Source organism: Arachis hypogaea, chromosome 13, assembly GCF_003086295.3.
Source record: "Arachis hypogaea cultivar Tifrunner chromosome 13, arahy.Tifrunner.gnm2.J5K5, whole genome shotgun sequence".
NCBI lineage: Eukaryota > Viridiplantae > Streptophyta > Magnoliopsida > Fabales > Fabaceae > Arachis > Arachis hypogaea.
This window is the reverse complement of record NC_092048.1, coordinates 134,364,937-134,382,215: the sequence shown is the minus strand read 5'-3', so window position 1 is coordinate 134,382,215 and position 17,279 is coordinate 134,364,937. Positions and strand designations below refer to the sequence as shown.

General features: G+C 34.8%; 1 protein-coding gene across 1 annotated transcript; it reads right to left on the bottom strand.

Annotated features, from left to right (window-relative positions):
- Nucleotides 1–8,885: 8,885 nt before the first annotated feature.
- Nucleotides 8,886–9,683, bottom strand: LOC112735498 (lectin 7-like). The gene has a single exon (XM_025785033.1). It carries the CDS (start codon nt 9,681–9,683, stop codon nt 8,886–8,888), a length of 798 nt encoding a protein of 265 aa, XP_025640818.1.
- Nucleotides 9,684–17,279: the final 7,596 nt, after the last annotated feature.

Genomic DNA, 17,279 nt, shown 5'->3' with positions numbered 1-17,279 from the left:
TGGATTTGTGATAATAGCAATGTATTACTAAGGTATATATAAGGAGCTCTCAACTCTCAAAGCCTGCCAAAAATAAATAAATAAAGAAAAATCAAATGTTATATGAAGAAGCCAAATGACTTGCATAGAGCACATGAGGCGGTAGTTAGCGCTTAGACAAAAATGTAAAGGGTGATCAAAACAATGAGATTTTGGCAATATTAATTAGCATCATATTCTTATTGCCTACAATCAAGCTTGGCAATATAAAAGTTAAAATTGATTGAATATATAGACATATGACGTCATGAATTAAAGATAATTTTTGTTTGACCAAAGTTTATTTTAGAACATATGATTAACACAGTAAGTAATAAGATGTCTTATAAGTTATAACAATCACATCATTTAATGGTTAGTTGGATGTGTAGTTTTTAGATTTTAAAATGAGTAATTTTTGTCAAATTACATTTTATAATAAATAAATTTAAAAAGTTTAATTATTCTACTAATTCGATCCTATAATTTTATTAAATTTTTAATTAAATTTTTATATTTTTTAATTAAATCTTTGCACTAATTTTTATTTTTTTAATTAGATCTCTTGAATTTTGATAATTATAAAAACACACTAGAGAGAAGATCATTCTCTCATCAAGTTCTATTACAAATCCAAAAATAAAGGGTGTAAAAATTAGAGAGAAAGCATCAAGCTTCATCTATGATGAAACAAGATGAGAGAGAATGTGTTGAGAGAGAATGAGAGAAATAGGAGTATACGAAAATTGAAAAATACTCAACTAGTGAGTGCATTAGTTTTACAAGATGTTTATATAGAAGCTATATGTAATAATTCAGAGTCACTAACTTATTCACCTAATCATACTCTCTAACTAACTATGTCAGGTAGGATTCCTAATTTCTATTTATAAATATGCAATAAATTTAGCTACTAAAAAGTCTACTCAAGTTATATTTTTGACAATAAACATTACAAAATACACTAAAGATGAATAATTTACTATTATATACATTTTTCACTCTATAGTCTATACAAATCACTAATACACAGATTCACATGCGCGCACACACATGTATATACTAAAACCTTTCACTTCTATAACAAAAAATAACTTTTATTATCCTCTCTCAACTATTTACCAAAAATATTTTTTTAGAGTTTTCAACCATATCCAAACTGGTGGTGAAATCCTACAAAGACGTTAGGAAGGTACATTGAAAAATGAAAAGACTTTGGTAAAATTTTATGAAAAGGTAAATTTGCTTCTTAAGTATTTGGACTCTTTTGATGAGGACATAGCTCATTTCGAGAAAGAAAAAAGATATTATAGAATCTGATACTGAATCTTTTTATGCCTAAGTTTGTTTCTTGTTGCGCTGCTGAATACTTCTTTAGTTTGCTCTTTTTGACTTAACTAAACTATTTTTCATTTGACTTGGATGACTATACTAAACTTAAATTTGATACTGTCTGTTTTATGCATGAATCATTATGGATTGTATTATTTAATCTTTTGTGCTTGTAGATTCCTTCTTGATGACAAAAAGAGGAGAAAAATAAAAAAAAAAAAGAGAAAAAAAAGGACTAAATTAAAACTGTTTTGTTTCAGCAATTTAACTGCCTTGTTTTGATATACTTTGAGCACTCTGATTCATATTTGTGTTCTATTTTGTACTCTAATTTGGCTCACTATTTTGAACATTTTTATGTTAGAGGATTAATTTCAACTTGAACCTTGATTTTTATTGATAAACTTATTTACTTAAGTGTATATGTACTGTCTGGATTGTAGAATTTTATTAAGGTGTTTGCTAAATTTTTCTTGATGAAAATCTGGCACTATCCTAAAGGTTCTATTTTTTTTAAAATCTTTATATTAGAAATTCTTTAGAGCTTGCATACAGGGTGTCGTTTCTGTGAATATTTTTGTAAATTAGGCACACATTAAAAGGGAGCACATTGAACAAAAAAATGGGAGATTTCGGCACATCTTCAAAGGAAATTTTTTTACCCTAACTCTTTCAGCTCAGTTTAATAATGTTTGCCATCAAGAGAGAGATTGTTGAGTTTGAAAAACTGAAATGATGATAAAATATTATTAAAATATAAATTAAGAAATTATTAAAATATTATTAAATGTTCAAAATGCTTCCAATAGTTTGTTTGATATTTTCATTAGTGTGCAGGAAGAAAAATAAAATTGTTTCTTGACCCAAGTGATGAAAGTTCAGTTTGATTACTAAACAAGTTTAGCCCAATAATAATTATTCACTTCAAGTGGCTAAACAATTAAAAGGCAAAGAAACTCAAAGTGGCCCAAAACGTTCATAAACCATTCGGTGATCACAAGAAACTTTCTCAAGTAACCAAAAGTCTAAGAAGTGACTGCATGTCTTGATAACTGAAAGATAAAATTCAATTTGATTTAATTACATTAAAAACTTCACACGTCACTACACTCCTTGGTAACAGAAACTCCCAATTCAATTCAATTTAATTTGTATTGAAAGCTTTCACCGAGAGCTTTTCTTTTCTCTTTCTTCTTTCTCTTCTCTCTTGCTTTCGGTCACATCTATCACTCAAGAAGAAGATAGAAGAAAAATGAAGTCTCAGAAGAAAAGTCTATGAAAAAAGGTTAAGAAAGATCTTTATCACAGAAGGAAAGATTTGAAAAAAAGTTTAAAGATTTGTTTCCAAAAAAGAAAAAGATCGGCCTCGGTCAGGAAGCAAATCTATCTTTGTAAAAAGCTTATTTCCGTTTTAGTGCCACAAAGAAGAAGATAGCCTCTGAGTATCAAGAAGGAAGAAGCAAAAATGAAAATCATGAAGTTGTCCTGGGTCAGATGTTCATCAACGCTGAGAATTAATTTTTGGGGCCAAAGTCAAGATCAATGACCAAGATTGAAGAAGATGCATGAAAAAGGATGAGAGAGGTACATGCAAGCAGGTTTGGTTTCCCTCTCTCTCCTCTCTATTCGAATCGCTGCTACTCTAAGGTTGGAGAATAAGTTGTTGGGTTGGTTGAACCGGTTTCAACCTTGGAAGCTTCCCCTTATATATTAAGGGTGAACGACCAAAGGTTGAGATTAAGGAGAAAAAGTGAAAAAGCACAGAGTTCTCATAGCTACCCTAAAGCTTCCTGAGTTCTTCTCCTTCAATGAAGTTCATTTAGTTTCTTTTTCTTAGTATTGTTGTATGAGTCTCATGGTAAAAGACAAACATGGTGAGATTTGTAAGAAAAAGCCAGTGAGAGGTAAAAGACAGTAAGCAATATTAGAGAAAAAGCCATAGATGTCTCAAAGTTTCTTTGTACATCTTTCTGTTGTGTGTCATGATCTGTGGAGATTCCCTTACAAGTTGGGTTAGCATTTTGTTGTTGAAAGCTTAGTTTGAGTCCAAGTCAAATTCATATTGAGGTTAGAATATAAATTTGTCCCAAATAAGATTGGGTAGATCCTAGGAAAGCATTGGTGTTTGTAATCTTGAAAAAGATAGTGAAATTCTATCACTGTTATGATGGAGACTGAATGTAAGCTACATTGCGCCTAGTAGTTGAACCAGAATATATCTGGTATCAATTCTTCTTCTCTGCTTCTTTTCTGATTCTAGTTCTCAGGAAACAAAATAAAAAATATATCTTAACTTGTTATGAGACAAAAATAAAAATATCTCTGCAAAAAAAGTAGTTTAGATTTAACCCCCTTCTCTTAGTCATTGTTCAAATTTAAACAAAATATAAAAAAAATTCAAAAACCGCATGTCACAACTTTCCTCTAATGCTCTAATTTACTCTCGATGTCCCTCTTCTCTTGAGTCTCTTTTTTTTTACTCTCTCTCTCAAACTCAAGCTCTCTCACCTCTTTCATGACTGGTGTTGTTGTTGCACTCACTCGTATCTCTAATCTCGCTCGCTCATTAGCTGTTTTGCACTCAAGTTTGTCGTTGCGTGCTGTGTAGTCACTACCTCACATTCAATTAACCTTTTATTTACAATTATGTTAGACTTATATTAAAATTAGTTTTTTTTTTACTGGAAATGGAAATGTTCATTCAATTGGAGCCAGTATGTCGCACATGGCCAAATTTGTTACATGACCTGGGGCCTCCTCCATCCATACATAATTTGGAGTGGTAATTGCCAATTGGGCTAACTCATGGGCTACTTTATTTCCATTTCTTTTCACATGACTAAAGGAAACTAATCTAAATTTCTTGCATAAATCCAAGGCATCAGCAATGAATGATCCAAAATAAGAGTCTGAGATTCTTCCATGTTTTAACGCTTTCACAACCTCTAAATTGTCACTTTCAACAATAATCTCCGTGAAACAACACTCTGAAGCAAAATTTATCCCCCATTGAACTGCATATGCCTCTGCTTCGTGGGCTTCCAAAGGAAAAGGTAAAGACCAGGTTGCCGCTGCCATTATTTGGCCCCAACAATTTCTAGCAACCACACCTACCCCTCCTTTATTGTCCCTGTCTTTTGCAGCATCCACATTAATCTTCACCATCGAATTAGGAGGTGCTTCCCAAATTTGTTGATGAGGTCGATTATCTACCTGAGCAGTGCGGAATTCTTCTTCTTTCTTCTGTGCCTTCCAGTGCTCTTTGAACACTCTGGTTGCAGTTTCAATTTCCTCTATAATTGGCCGCTCTTTGTTTTCAAACACGAGTTGGTTCCTGGCTTTCCATAATTGGTGAATTAAGGTACAGAAAAATCCCTTCTCTTTCAGTTGGAGTTTTCCTAGAATATCAAGAAACCATTTTCTTAGTGTTAAACCCTCTTCTTGCTCAGTTCTCAGATTTAGGGGTGAGGCAAACCAGAATCTTCTCGCAAAGTCGCATTGCCTGATCAGATGCTCTTCGGTTTCCTCACTTTCCCAACAGCGCATGCAAGTGGGTATGCACCTAGCCCCCTTTCTGCTCAGATTCTTCTTAGTTGGCAGGGACTTATGTAGCAGCCTCCAGATAAAGTTGAGTGTCCTTGGATGTGCCTTGGTCTTCCATAACTCCTTCCAGGTATTGTCCTCTCTCTGTTCTTCATAGTTGTTGCTAGATTGGTGTCTGTTTTGAGCTTTAATTTGGTGGTAGGCTAATTTGACTCTGAACATTCCGTCTCTTGACTTTTTCCATATAAAAGTATCTGTCTGCTTTGATCTTGGGATTGGAATTTCTTGAATTTGTCTGGCTTCAAATGGGGCAAAGATCTGGTTAATAAGATCTGTATTCCAGGCCTTTTCTTCTTCCCTTATCAGTGTCTCTACAGTAGCGTTAGGGTCTAAAATTTTTGGGGGAGACCATATTCTGGAACCGTTCTGTTTGGGGAGCCAGGGATCCTTCCAAATCTTGATCATTTTTCCGTCTCCAGTTCTCCAACAGCCTCCTATCTCCACAACACCCTTTGCTTGCCAGATGCTTCGCCATGTAAAACTGGGGGAGAACCCAACTCCTGCATTCAGAAAATTCCTCCTATTGAAGTACCTGCTGCCGATTGTCCTGGCTGCTAGTGATTCTGGGCTCTTCATAAGTCTCCAACCTTGCTTTGCCAGGAGGGCTGAGTTAAATGCTTCTATGTCCCTGAAACCCAGTCCCCCATTCTGTTTTGGTTGACAGAGTTTGTCCCATTTCACCCAATGAATTTTTCTCTCTCCATTTTTAGCACCCCAATAAAATCTGTTTATCATTGACTCTATATGATGGCATAGGCTATTTGGTAGCCTAAAGCACCCCATGATGTAGGTAGGAATAGATTGGACTACAGCTTTTATTAGCACCTCCTTTCCTGCCTTGGACAAGAATCTCTCCTTCCACCCTTTTAGCTTTTTCCACACCCTTTCTTGGACAAACTCAAACACTTGTTTTTTGGATCTCCCCACAAATGTTGGAAGCCCCAAGTACTTCGAGTGTCTTTCCACAGCCTTTATTCCCATCCGTTCTTGGATAAGCCTTTGTCTGGTTGTTGGTACGTTTTGGCTAAAAGAAAACTCGGATTTTGCCAAGTTTATGCGTTGCCCTGAAGCTTGTTGGTATGTAGTCAAAGCATCTTTTGTTTCCTGGATGTCCTGGTCCGAGGCTCTAGTAAATAGTATGCTGTCATCCGCGAAGAATAAGTGATTAATCTCTAGCCCATTCCTCGAAATTCTGATCCCATGTATCAAACTTCTGTTCTGAGCTGTACTAAGTAATCCGGAAAGTACTTCAGCGCAAAGAATGAAAAGGTACGGGGATAGTGGATCCCCTTGCCTCAAGCCTCTAGTCGGAGTGAAAGATTTAGTGGGAATACCGTTGAGGAGGATGGAGAAGGATGTTGAACTGATGCAATTCCAAATCGTATTCGTCCATCTACTTGGGAATCCCATAGAAATGAGGACTTCTCTAAGGAAATTCCACTCCACCCGGTCATATGCTTTCTCCATGTCGAGCTTTAACCCCACATAACCTCTCTTTCCCACTGTTTTCTTTTTCATGTAATGAAAAATTTCAAAGGCAATCAAGCCATTGTCAGTTATGAGTCTCCCGGGGACGAAAGCACTTTGGTTTTCCCCGACAATTTGGGGGAGGATTGCTTTTAATCTATTAGCCATCGTCTTGGTCACAAGCTTGAGGATGACATTGCATAGGGATATAGGCCGGAAATCTCTTGTGTGCCTGGGCTTCGCTACTTTTGGAATCATGCAAATGTAGGTTTGGTTTATCGGTGTTGGGTCTCCTTCTTCATTCAGAATTTTTAGGACAGCATCGGTTACTTCCTCCCCCACCTTCTTCCACATCTTTTGGTAAAAGATTGCGAGCATTCCGTCTGGGCCAGGAGCTTTTGTAGGGTGCATTTGTTGGAGAGCTTGATAGACTTCTTCTCTAGAAAAATCAGCATTGAGAAATTCGAACATGTCTTCCTTAATCCTCCCTTTGACCACTTCTACCGTTTCTTTGATATCTCTAGTTTCTTCCGAGGTGAAAAGGGTCTCGAAAAAACCTCTCATGATCTCCTCAATCTGCTCCTCATCTTCATGTTTAACTCCTCGATCATCTACAATTGAGTCAATCCGGTTCCTCTTCTTCCGTTGGGTGACTTTTTGGTGGAAGAAACTAGTATTCTTGTCTCCATATTTTAGCCAGCTCACCCGGGACCTTTGGCACCATCGGATCTCGTCTATCCTCAGAAGCTCATCTAATTCTGATTCCAATTCCCTGCCTCTCTTTACTACTTCATCAGTTTGTGGTGATTCATTGATGCTGTTTATTTCTTCTTGTGCTTTTCGTATCCGTTTTGGGATATCTCCAAAAGTTTCTCTCCCCCAGATTTCCAGCTTTTCAGCGCAAACCTTTAGTTTTCCTTGAATCCCCCCATTGCTATTTTTCCAGGCTTCTTCTATGATGTTCCCGCAATCTTCATTTGTTAACCATAATTCTTCAAATTTGAATTTACGGTGTTGTTTTCGCCTTTTCCCCACCTCCCCATTTAGGTCTATGAGAATGGGGCTATGATCGGATTTGTATCTTGGAAGGTGTTGGACTGTTGTTTTTGGAAACTTCTCTTTCCAATCCAGATTTGCCATTGCTCTGTCTAAACGTTCTTGAATGTTTCTCTGCCCTGCTTGTCCATTTGACCAGGTAAAGGGGTGTCCCATGTAGCCCAGGTCCAGGAGTTCACTAGATTGGACAGCCTCTTGAAAGTCTTTGATCTGAGACAGAGTAATTGGATTTCCACCTTGCTTTTCTTTTTGGCATAACACCTGGTTAAAGTCACCAAACACTACCCATGGAGTGTTTGAATTTTGTCCCAGATCATTAAGGAGGTCCCAACTTAATTTTTTATTTTGGATCTCCGGCCAACCATAGAAGCCAGTTGCCCTCCAGCAGTTTGTCTCCCCTTCCCTCTTCACTTCCATATCTATATGGTTTGTTGACATTGATAGAAGCTTTACCTCAATTGAGCTTTCCCACAAAACAGCAAGCCCACCCCCTCTTTGTCTTCCTTCACCGCTACAATCAACTCCAATCACATTTTGTAGACCTCCTTTGTGTCTCAGTCTCATAATCTCATCTGCCTTCTTCCTTGTTTCCATCAGAAAAACAAGGTTGGGAGCTTTTTGTTGGATGAGCTTGGTAAGAGCTCTCATTGCCCATGGGTTCCCAAGCCCACGGCAATTCCAACTTAACATCCTCATGGATCTCGGCAGGGCTGCTCAGCAGCCTCTGCCGTTCCCTGGTTGCTTGTTGTTGTTTTCTTCTTTTGCAGTGATGCTTCGTCTTCTATCTCCATGTCCTCCATCATGCTTATCTTTCTTTTCTGGGCTCTATTCTCTATTTCTTTCTTTGGCTCTATTTTACCCGTCCCGGTTCTGGCCTGTTTTTTCCATTTCCTTCCCAAGCTTGCTTTGTCTTCCTTTTCTGTGTTCGTGATCTCGTAGAGGATACTGTTTTCGTTGCCTTCTTGCTCCCCTTCCTCTATTTCTTCCCCGTTTTTTTTTGTTTTTGCAGTGGACTTCTTTTGCTTTTCCTTGCTGGCTTAGTTCTCCCCTTTCATTGTCATTGTCTTTTTTTTTACTCTCTCTCTCTCAAACTCAAGCTCTCTCACCTCTTTCATGACTGGTGTTGTTGTTGCACTCACTCGTATCTCTAATCTCGCTCGCTCATTAGCTGTTTTGCACTCAAGTTTGTCGTTGCGTGCTGTGTAGTCACTACCTCACATTCAATTAACCTTTTATTTACAATTATGTTAGACTTATATTAAAATTAGTTACTAGTATAAAAATATAAAATATATATTAAAAATGAGTTATATATATACAAATATATAATGACAACATTTTTACATTATTTGTTTATTAACTAATTCCTTAACACAATTTGATTAACTTATTTGTTTTATTATTATTGCCTAATAGAAGGCAGAACTGAAACTCCAAGAAAGAATATTGTTTACTTCAACAAACTGTCCCGTGGCACCGGAGAATCCAACGCTTACCCTTTCCGGCAGAACGTTCCTCAAATCAATCACATGCGACAGTGAGGCGTTCACCGTAGTCCCACCAAGAACGCTTCCACTGTAGTAACTCACCACCACGCTTAAATTTTGTGTTACTGCCTCATAGCTTACAGTGGCAAATACTGTAGTGTTCAAACCCTCAACCCCATTCAGCCATGGCACACTAGTTACGGAAACAATGGAGTTCACATCAATGCCGATGTGCGCAAACGCAGGATCCCATGGATTGGAAAACGTGTCGAATTCTACAGCAACCGTAGGATCTCTGAAGAAGGGAGCTAGTGAAGCGTCGGGATTGAAGAGACCAAGGTATCCACCTTGTGAATCTTTGGGGATTGGAGAATGAAAAGGTGCCATGAAGAATGAGATTCCGTCTCCGCCATTTGGTGACACAAGAAAAGAGAAGCTAGTGGTGAAGCTTGCTAGCTTCTGGGTTTTCAAGTCCCAGAGGCGCACTGGTAGGCCATAAGAGACTCTACCAACACTGTTAGGGATTGGTTTACCGTTTTCGATCTTCGTGAGTTGAATGGAACCGTTGGATGATGCAGAGGCATCACCTTGGAAGATGAAGAGTTCGTTTCTGTATGGACTAGAAAAGTCTGAGAATTCGAAACTAGTCCTTAAATTGCGGTGCAGCATGAGAAGAGGAATGAGGATCAAGAAAACGGGCTTTGATTTGTATAAGGACATGGCTTCAATAAACATGCTAATTAAGATAATCGATATTTGGATAATGTCAAAGTGTTATACCCACTATATATATTTATAGAGTTTTTGTTTCTAATTCAATAGACTAGACGAAGCCAAATGAACGCTTAGTAGTTGACCACTTGACCTAGTAATAATAACGTTGGATAAATAATGGTGACTTCAACAATGTCATTTTGACTTTTGCATAAAGCTTCCATTGTCTTGTTTCTCATAGGAGAAAAAGCATTTACATTTTCTATGAGCGCGGAAAGAAATTAACAATTCATTACACTCCACGCTGGTTGTGTGGAAACTAAATAGGAAAATGAATTAGAAATATTAGTGTGTTAATTCGATTGGGAGTTATTTAGCAGTTGATTATATATATCGTAAATTCTACTCTCCTTCCTATAATAACATGTACATTACCTTCTATGACGTGTTACTCTTTAATTAGTAGTTATGTTAACTATAGTTAAATTATTGGTAATTAAATTATAACCCAAAGTGAGTAATTATATAATTTACTAAACTATTAAAAACCCAATTTTTGTTTCTTCCCCAAATCATGCTCCCAGAAAATGAACCATAATTTTCTGCATCTCCTCACCCGTTCCGTCGCCGTCGTCACCACCCGAGTATAACCGCCTCATTGGGTGCCCCATTCTCTCCGTCTGTCGTGCCGTCTCCGTCCTACAAAACGACGTTACCTTTGCACATTCTTATGAATTCTCAATTTTAATTTTCATTGTAGTGCCTTGTTAATTGAGTGTCAACTAAGTTTTGTTCGTTTGTCTCCTTTTTTGAGGCAGTTAATTGCGTTGATTGAGAAGGAAGGTATAGCGGCGGGAAAGAATCAACGATGCCTTATGGTACTAATGCATACAAAGATCTGCAGCATCAACCCAAGAAGGTGGAGGAGGAGGCTGTGGTTTGGGAAAATCTGTCTCTGTTTCCTTTAATTTCAGCGTGGATCTTCCACTGGGTCGCATGCACGCTTTGGAGTTGGATTCCAAGATTCATCTCGTTGGAAGTTTCAAATATTTGTCCGTACTTGATTATTATTGTGATGATCCTTGCTATCCTTCCAAAAAAGTCTACGAACTAGACCTTGACAAGGAGGTGGAGGAGTCGAATCCAATAGATGATTTTTCAAAGTTATTGATACCGGGTTCTATGCTCTTCACAAAATCTGAAGTGTTTGTTATTTTATAAGGATGTGTGGTCTCGATCATCTCGTACATAAGGCTAGTCCTCCGAATTTTTGGGTTTTATGCGCTGCGACCAAGGTTTGGGCCCCTGATCATCCTGACCAACACTCACATTCCTTACTTGATCACATGTATTTCTATGGTAAGCTATACCTCCAAATCTGTTTTGAAGATGGAAGAGTTTTCATCTACTCTTATGACACCTATAACTCACATTGGACCAGTGAGGGTGGCAATAATTTTACGCGTTCTTTTTTGTGTCCAAGTGGGTGGCCAGCGTCGGTCCTTTCTTCCAAGTATGTGTACTCCAGGTATCAGGTAATTTCCTGCATCTTCATGTTGTTTACTCCTGAGTATTATTATTCGTATTGGTATTGCTATTGTTACAGACTTGTTTTATCCTGGAAAATACCTGGCACTTTCATGCAAATACATTGGAGAAAAATACTTGATGTGTGCTTTCCAGGTGGATGAATTGGGTGTCTGTTATCTTCCAAAGACTTTAAGGCTGCTTAGATAGAATGCCATCCTTCAATCATGAGGAAAGGTCTGTGCTTGTTGATCTTGATGGCAAAGGCACATTTCTCGTTATGTTACCTGGCTTTGCAAAGGAACGAAGACAGGACCCAGTCCTGTGCGTGTTGGTTCTTCAAGTCATTGTGAAGAAGGTTGTATCCCATCCCTCCCGGATCCCGCATAGATCTGTGAGGTCCCCAATGGAGTGTGATTTCTTAGATTGGAAGGTCCTTAGCATGAACATGTACAGCATAAATCGTGGCTTCGATGATTGGTTTAGGGTCTCTCTTTTTCCTGGCATCCCCTGCAACAAAGCCATTGCATACAAGGTCCCAAGGGAAGGAAAAAGAAAATGCAACCAAATTTGAGTTCCAAACATGCTTGCTTGCTTCAAAGGTAATGTTTGTCTCTCTGTTTTTTGTCATCATTGTCTTATGTACCTTAAAGTAAAGTAGCTTTGTTATTTGTTGTTGTCTCATGTTGATGTGAGTAAGTTTGTCAATGCATGTCATTCTTGTTTCAATTCATGAATAGAGGAAGGTTCTTCCTGGTGATTTGATTGTTAGTTTGGAATATTGTATAGATTCATGTCAAGGACAACTATGCTAGCCAGTTTTCTTAAAATCTCTAATCTATCTTATGTATAGATTATGATGTCAACATAGTAAACTTCTGCATGCCTTCTTGTTCCAATCCAATGGGAAGAGCACTACTTTTTGGATGATGATTTCTTTTATGTTTTTGATTTTCTGTGATTTTCTATGATTTTAATAATGAACTCTATTCAATTAGTCAGTTTTTGAGTTGTGTTTCTACCTTAGCTTTTTTATTGTTTTAGCTATATCGAATTATCGATCATGGTTGTTGGGATGTAAATGAATTAAAAGGCTATCTTTAATTAATTTTAAGATGCCATTAATTTGTTCTATTTTATTATATAAATAGAAAAGATCACTCAATTAAAAAATGATAATTTGTTTAAAAAGAAGATTTTCTCAGTATCACATTAATTATGTTGATATGAATAATTACTTTTTAATAAATACTTGTTTTACAAATTATATTCAAATACTTCTATAATTAATTAATTATATAAAAGTATTTTTTATTAAAAGAAAAAAAATTATCAAAAGAACAACTGGACGGCTGGACACATGAAATGAAAGTATGAAACTAATGCTCCTGAATCCTTACGATGGCAATTGGTTTGGCATTTAATTGAATTGAAAAAATAAAATAGGAAAATTTATGTCATAAATTATTAAAAACATGAGTCACAATTTAATTGATTTTTTATTAATAATATGTGGAGAACTTTTTTTTATCCTATAAGAATTTATTAGACTCTTAAATTCGGCTGAATTATGTATCGAGTACATTATATTAATACAACAAACAAACAAGTTAACCAAAAACAAATAAGGAACACATTGTTATGCATTATTCTCTTGCAGGGCTCCACAATTTATATGTCTTGTTTACCTATGATTCTAAATCCGATATCTTTCAAGCAAGGTAATTGTGAAGAATGACCTTAAGTGTCTAATATTGAATTTCTATGATAATCTACAATAAAAGAACATATTGTGCACCTAATTTTATATATTTTTTATTGCAGTTGGCATATGATCAGTCTCAAAGAGTAATACTAGTATATAGTTTTTTTATGGAACGTGCTTTACATGCCTTAATTTTTCTTATTAGCTTTTGGCCTTATTTTTTATTTTTAATTTTAATGCCTTTAATAGTGTATAAGTTAAGGACTTAATGAGTTTCTTTGACCGTATTAGTAGTTTTGAATTTTGAGATATAATCTAAATAAAGAAGCTAGTATTAGTGGTTTAGAATTTTGAGCCAATAACAGGAATCCATCTTGCATTGTTTCTTCTAGAGTTCTTTCGGTGCTTATTAAATTCTTATTCAGATAGCATATGAAAATATAATGTCTTTTGGAGCTAAATTATGAAGGTTTTAATTAAGCATCAAATAGGTATTTTACTCTAACTTAACTATGCCTGGATTTAATCTATTGGTGGAATGATAAAATTATATTAGGAAATATTCGGAAAGCTCATGAGCAATGCTGGGAATTGCACTTTGTGTATGTAGCTAACATTCTAGCCACTCTCAATTGTTATTGTGACTGCTACAAAAGTTGTGTTCTTTGGTGATACTCTGCACATTAGAAGGTACCATTTGTTCAATTTTGACATGGAATAACAAATATACTAATGCATATGAGTAAGGAAATTGCTTTGTGTCATTTGTTTTGTTAGTTTAAATCATTCTTGAGTCTTAGTGATGGAAAAATATAATGAAGAAAAACATATTTCAAATAGATTTATCTCAAAATGAATTGTACCTCAAATCAAAATAGTTGAAATCGAGTAGACTCTTATACCAAACTAAAAAAAAATCAATAATAAATCAATAATTTGCTCTCTAACGTACTCATACTTGTTATAATAGACATAAGTGGATCAATTTGTACCCTCCACGACGTTATACAATGAGTTCTTATATTTTATCATTATTTTATTCATCAAACTCATAGTTGATTACGTTAGTTTGCTTAATTATTTATTTGCTTTAAATTTTTTCTTGTTTGTATTTTGCAGTATAATTGGATCTGTAATAATATCAATTAGCTTTTACAAGCTATTGATAATGTTCCTCTTTTACAAAGCTATAAAATTGTGCATCAAAACATACATAATAGTCATAATACTAGTACAAACCCTTATATTCTAATTCCATTGACTTGCATTCTAATTCCTGTATGCCAAAAGCTTTAATGGAAGATTATTAATTTTAATAATTCCTAGGGTGCATTCAAACTTGGATGCACATTTTTCTCAATAGCCATCAAGTACAATAAAATTTTATAGATGCATTTTGAAATAGTCACAAGTAACAAATCTTTCAATTTTTTTGTATTTTTATTTTAGAATTTCTAGTTTTCATGCATTGTCAGGTAATCATTCAGTAAGCTGTAATTATTGATATCTTGAGCTGTGATGTTTGGTACTTGGGGCCATAGAATCAGAAGCTATGAGAGGCATCCATTGAATTTGTCTCTGCGATGATATGCAGTATCTTTGTTTAGCTTCAAGGAGTTAAAACTTGAAACAGTGTTTAGTACTTTATTTCAATGGTTGTAGGGTGAGATAATCTCAAAACGTGTTAGCTGGTTCATGGGATGGATATCCAAAGTACAAATTAAAATGTTAGGAGGGCTTGCTTCTCTCATGTTCTATTATCTGTTTTGTTCTTGTTCTTTATTAAATTGGTTTTATTTTTTCATCAATCTTTTGATCAATGTAATTTTCATGACTAATTGTGAGAATGAAAGCATATTGTTTTAAAACAGATGTATTTGGCTAGTTTGTTGGATATAATGTATGTCTGAATTTGTTATGACTTTTTTTTTAATATTGGGTCGCTGATTATATGTTGAATATAAGAAGTAAAAGTTGAGTAATTACTCATAAATTAATTAGTATTAATTTTCTTATGACTTAAAATAGTTAATAGATAATTAATTAATAATATATACCAATTGAATAATTGTATAAATAAAAATTTAATTTATAATTTCGCAAAATAATTTTTAAAAAAGATAATTATGTATATATTAAGAGTACAGTACTCACAAAGATGCGTAGTGAGTACTAAATCATATAAATAAAGATTATTTTTTTAACTTATTGTCATTTTTAAAATCTAACAAATAATAAACCAATTTATTTTTATTAAAAGATTTATTAAAAATTTTTTTACTTAAAAATTACTAAACTTTTTATTATTTATTCAAATTATATTATTTTAGCTAAATAAATTTTATCTTTTTAAGTAGCTCAAGTATTAGAATATTTAAATTATCTTTATAATTTTTAATTTTATCTAAATTTAATTTTTTATATTTTTAGATTTAATTTTAAAAATTTATGTTAATGTTAGAATATTTTTAAGAAATAATATTATAGCTTAATAAATCTATTAAAGACAGGTCGGTTATGGCACGTCAATGTGAGCCAATTTGGTGATAAATAGAATACACGATTTAGCGTTCGTAGTTAAAATTTGGTGGCTAAACTCTATTTTTTGGTAGTGTACGTGACAAGTTTTTCAGTTACATTTTAAACATCGTATTTTTATTCTATGTCTTATGTTGTCCTATTTTAGTAAACGAAAAAGGTGATAACATAAAAGAAAAGAAATTTAAAAAATTTAATAGTAAATGAGTAAAATGACATAATCTTCTTAGTTCAATAAATGTCAAATCAATTAATGAATGCAAACTATACAAAACAAAGGTAATTAGTAAATGGTACAAAATTACCAATCATCCTAAAATTTGAATCATCTTCAATCTGCCATTCCAGTTTCAGGGGCCACAACAGGAGACTCAGTTGTTCTGGAATTCATCCCGGACTCTTCGTTACTTGTAGATGCACAAACCAGGATATCGGGACCAGGACTTGATGTTTTCACTTGATCAGTAAAAGCCGATTTAGCTGCTGAGGTTGGTGTTGTTCCACCACCAATGTTCCTATCTTTTTCCATCTTCTGCAGATTTTTCATACTGTCATGTCTTTTGTGTTGATCACAAACCAAACGTCATCTTCCGTTACAAAAGCATAAAAATAACATAGTTTATAAATCCAAAACACAATATGCCGAATCACCATACAACGAAATTCTAAACATAGTTATAGTATGAGATATCTTAGTGAGGATGTCAAGATGGCTGCTGATATTCTTTTTTGTATCATCGTCTACCGGCTCCTTTGGGATTCTACCAGGAACATTAGGACAATTTTTGTTGTAGTGCCCTGTCACACCGCAGTTTGAACACCTTCTACGTTGCTTAAATTTTGAGTTTTTCTTGGGAGCTCCCTTACTCTTCACCACCAATGGGTCAACAAAGTAGTCATCGTCTAAATTACCGTTGCGTGGATTTTCACCTCGCTTTTGGAGTTTTGTAATTGTGTTGACAACATCATTCATTGCTTCGATAAAATCACTTGAGGGAAAAACAGAAGCCTATAATTGTTCAGAAAATTAAACATGAAGGTTATCTCTTTCAAGAAGGCCAAAATGCAGCAGGACCGAATGCAACATTAACTCCAGTGACAATTTCTCTGAAGGGTTATGTTGGCTATTTTGAATTAATTAACTAAAAACAAATGCAAAAAATGGCTATATCCTCAAGTAACAGAAGAACACAAGCAAACAGAGGGGATCATCCCAAGTCCTTGGGATATAATTACTATAAGTGGATTATATTAATTTCACTGTTTCGAAGTCAAATTCTATCTACTTGGGCAAGGTCCCAATTCAACAAAGTAACCATTGCTTACCTACTTTTCTTTTTTCTATTCAGCCACTCCCTGACAAATGCCCTCCATAATTCCATATAATCATCTTTAAATATTTGGTACACCACGCTTACTCTTTTAATCACTAATTAATTGCAAGAAGATAAATTAAAAAAACAAAACAAAACACCAACAACAACACAACATCAGCAACTATAACAAGATGAAAGGTTCGAAAAAATAACACAACAACATCCAAGGTGTTTCTGATCAAAATTAAATCTACTCTTATTCCAATTACCTACTTCAATTCCAATTAACTCAGTTCAGAACAAAATTAAGGGACATCAAGCAAACAATGAACAGCACAAAACTCAGGCTAGAATACACAAATAAATACTACAAAATGATTCCAAGTCACAGCAAACAAAATTCAAATTCCAGCTAACAAAAATTATGAACAAAATTAAGTAATTAACCAAAATAAATTATTCCTATTTCCCAGTCACAGAAGATAAGATATTCAGAACTAAAAATCATGAACTTAA

Coding starts and splice junctions, on each gene's coding strand:
- LOC112735498 (XM_025785033.1), bottom strand. CDS start 9,683: ATGTCCTTATACAAATCAAAGCCCGTTTTCTTGATCCTCATTCCTCTT.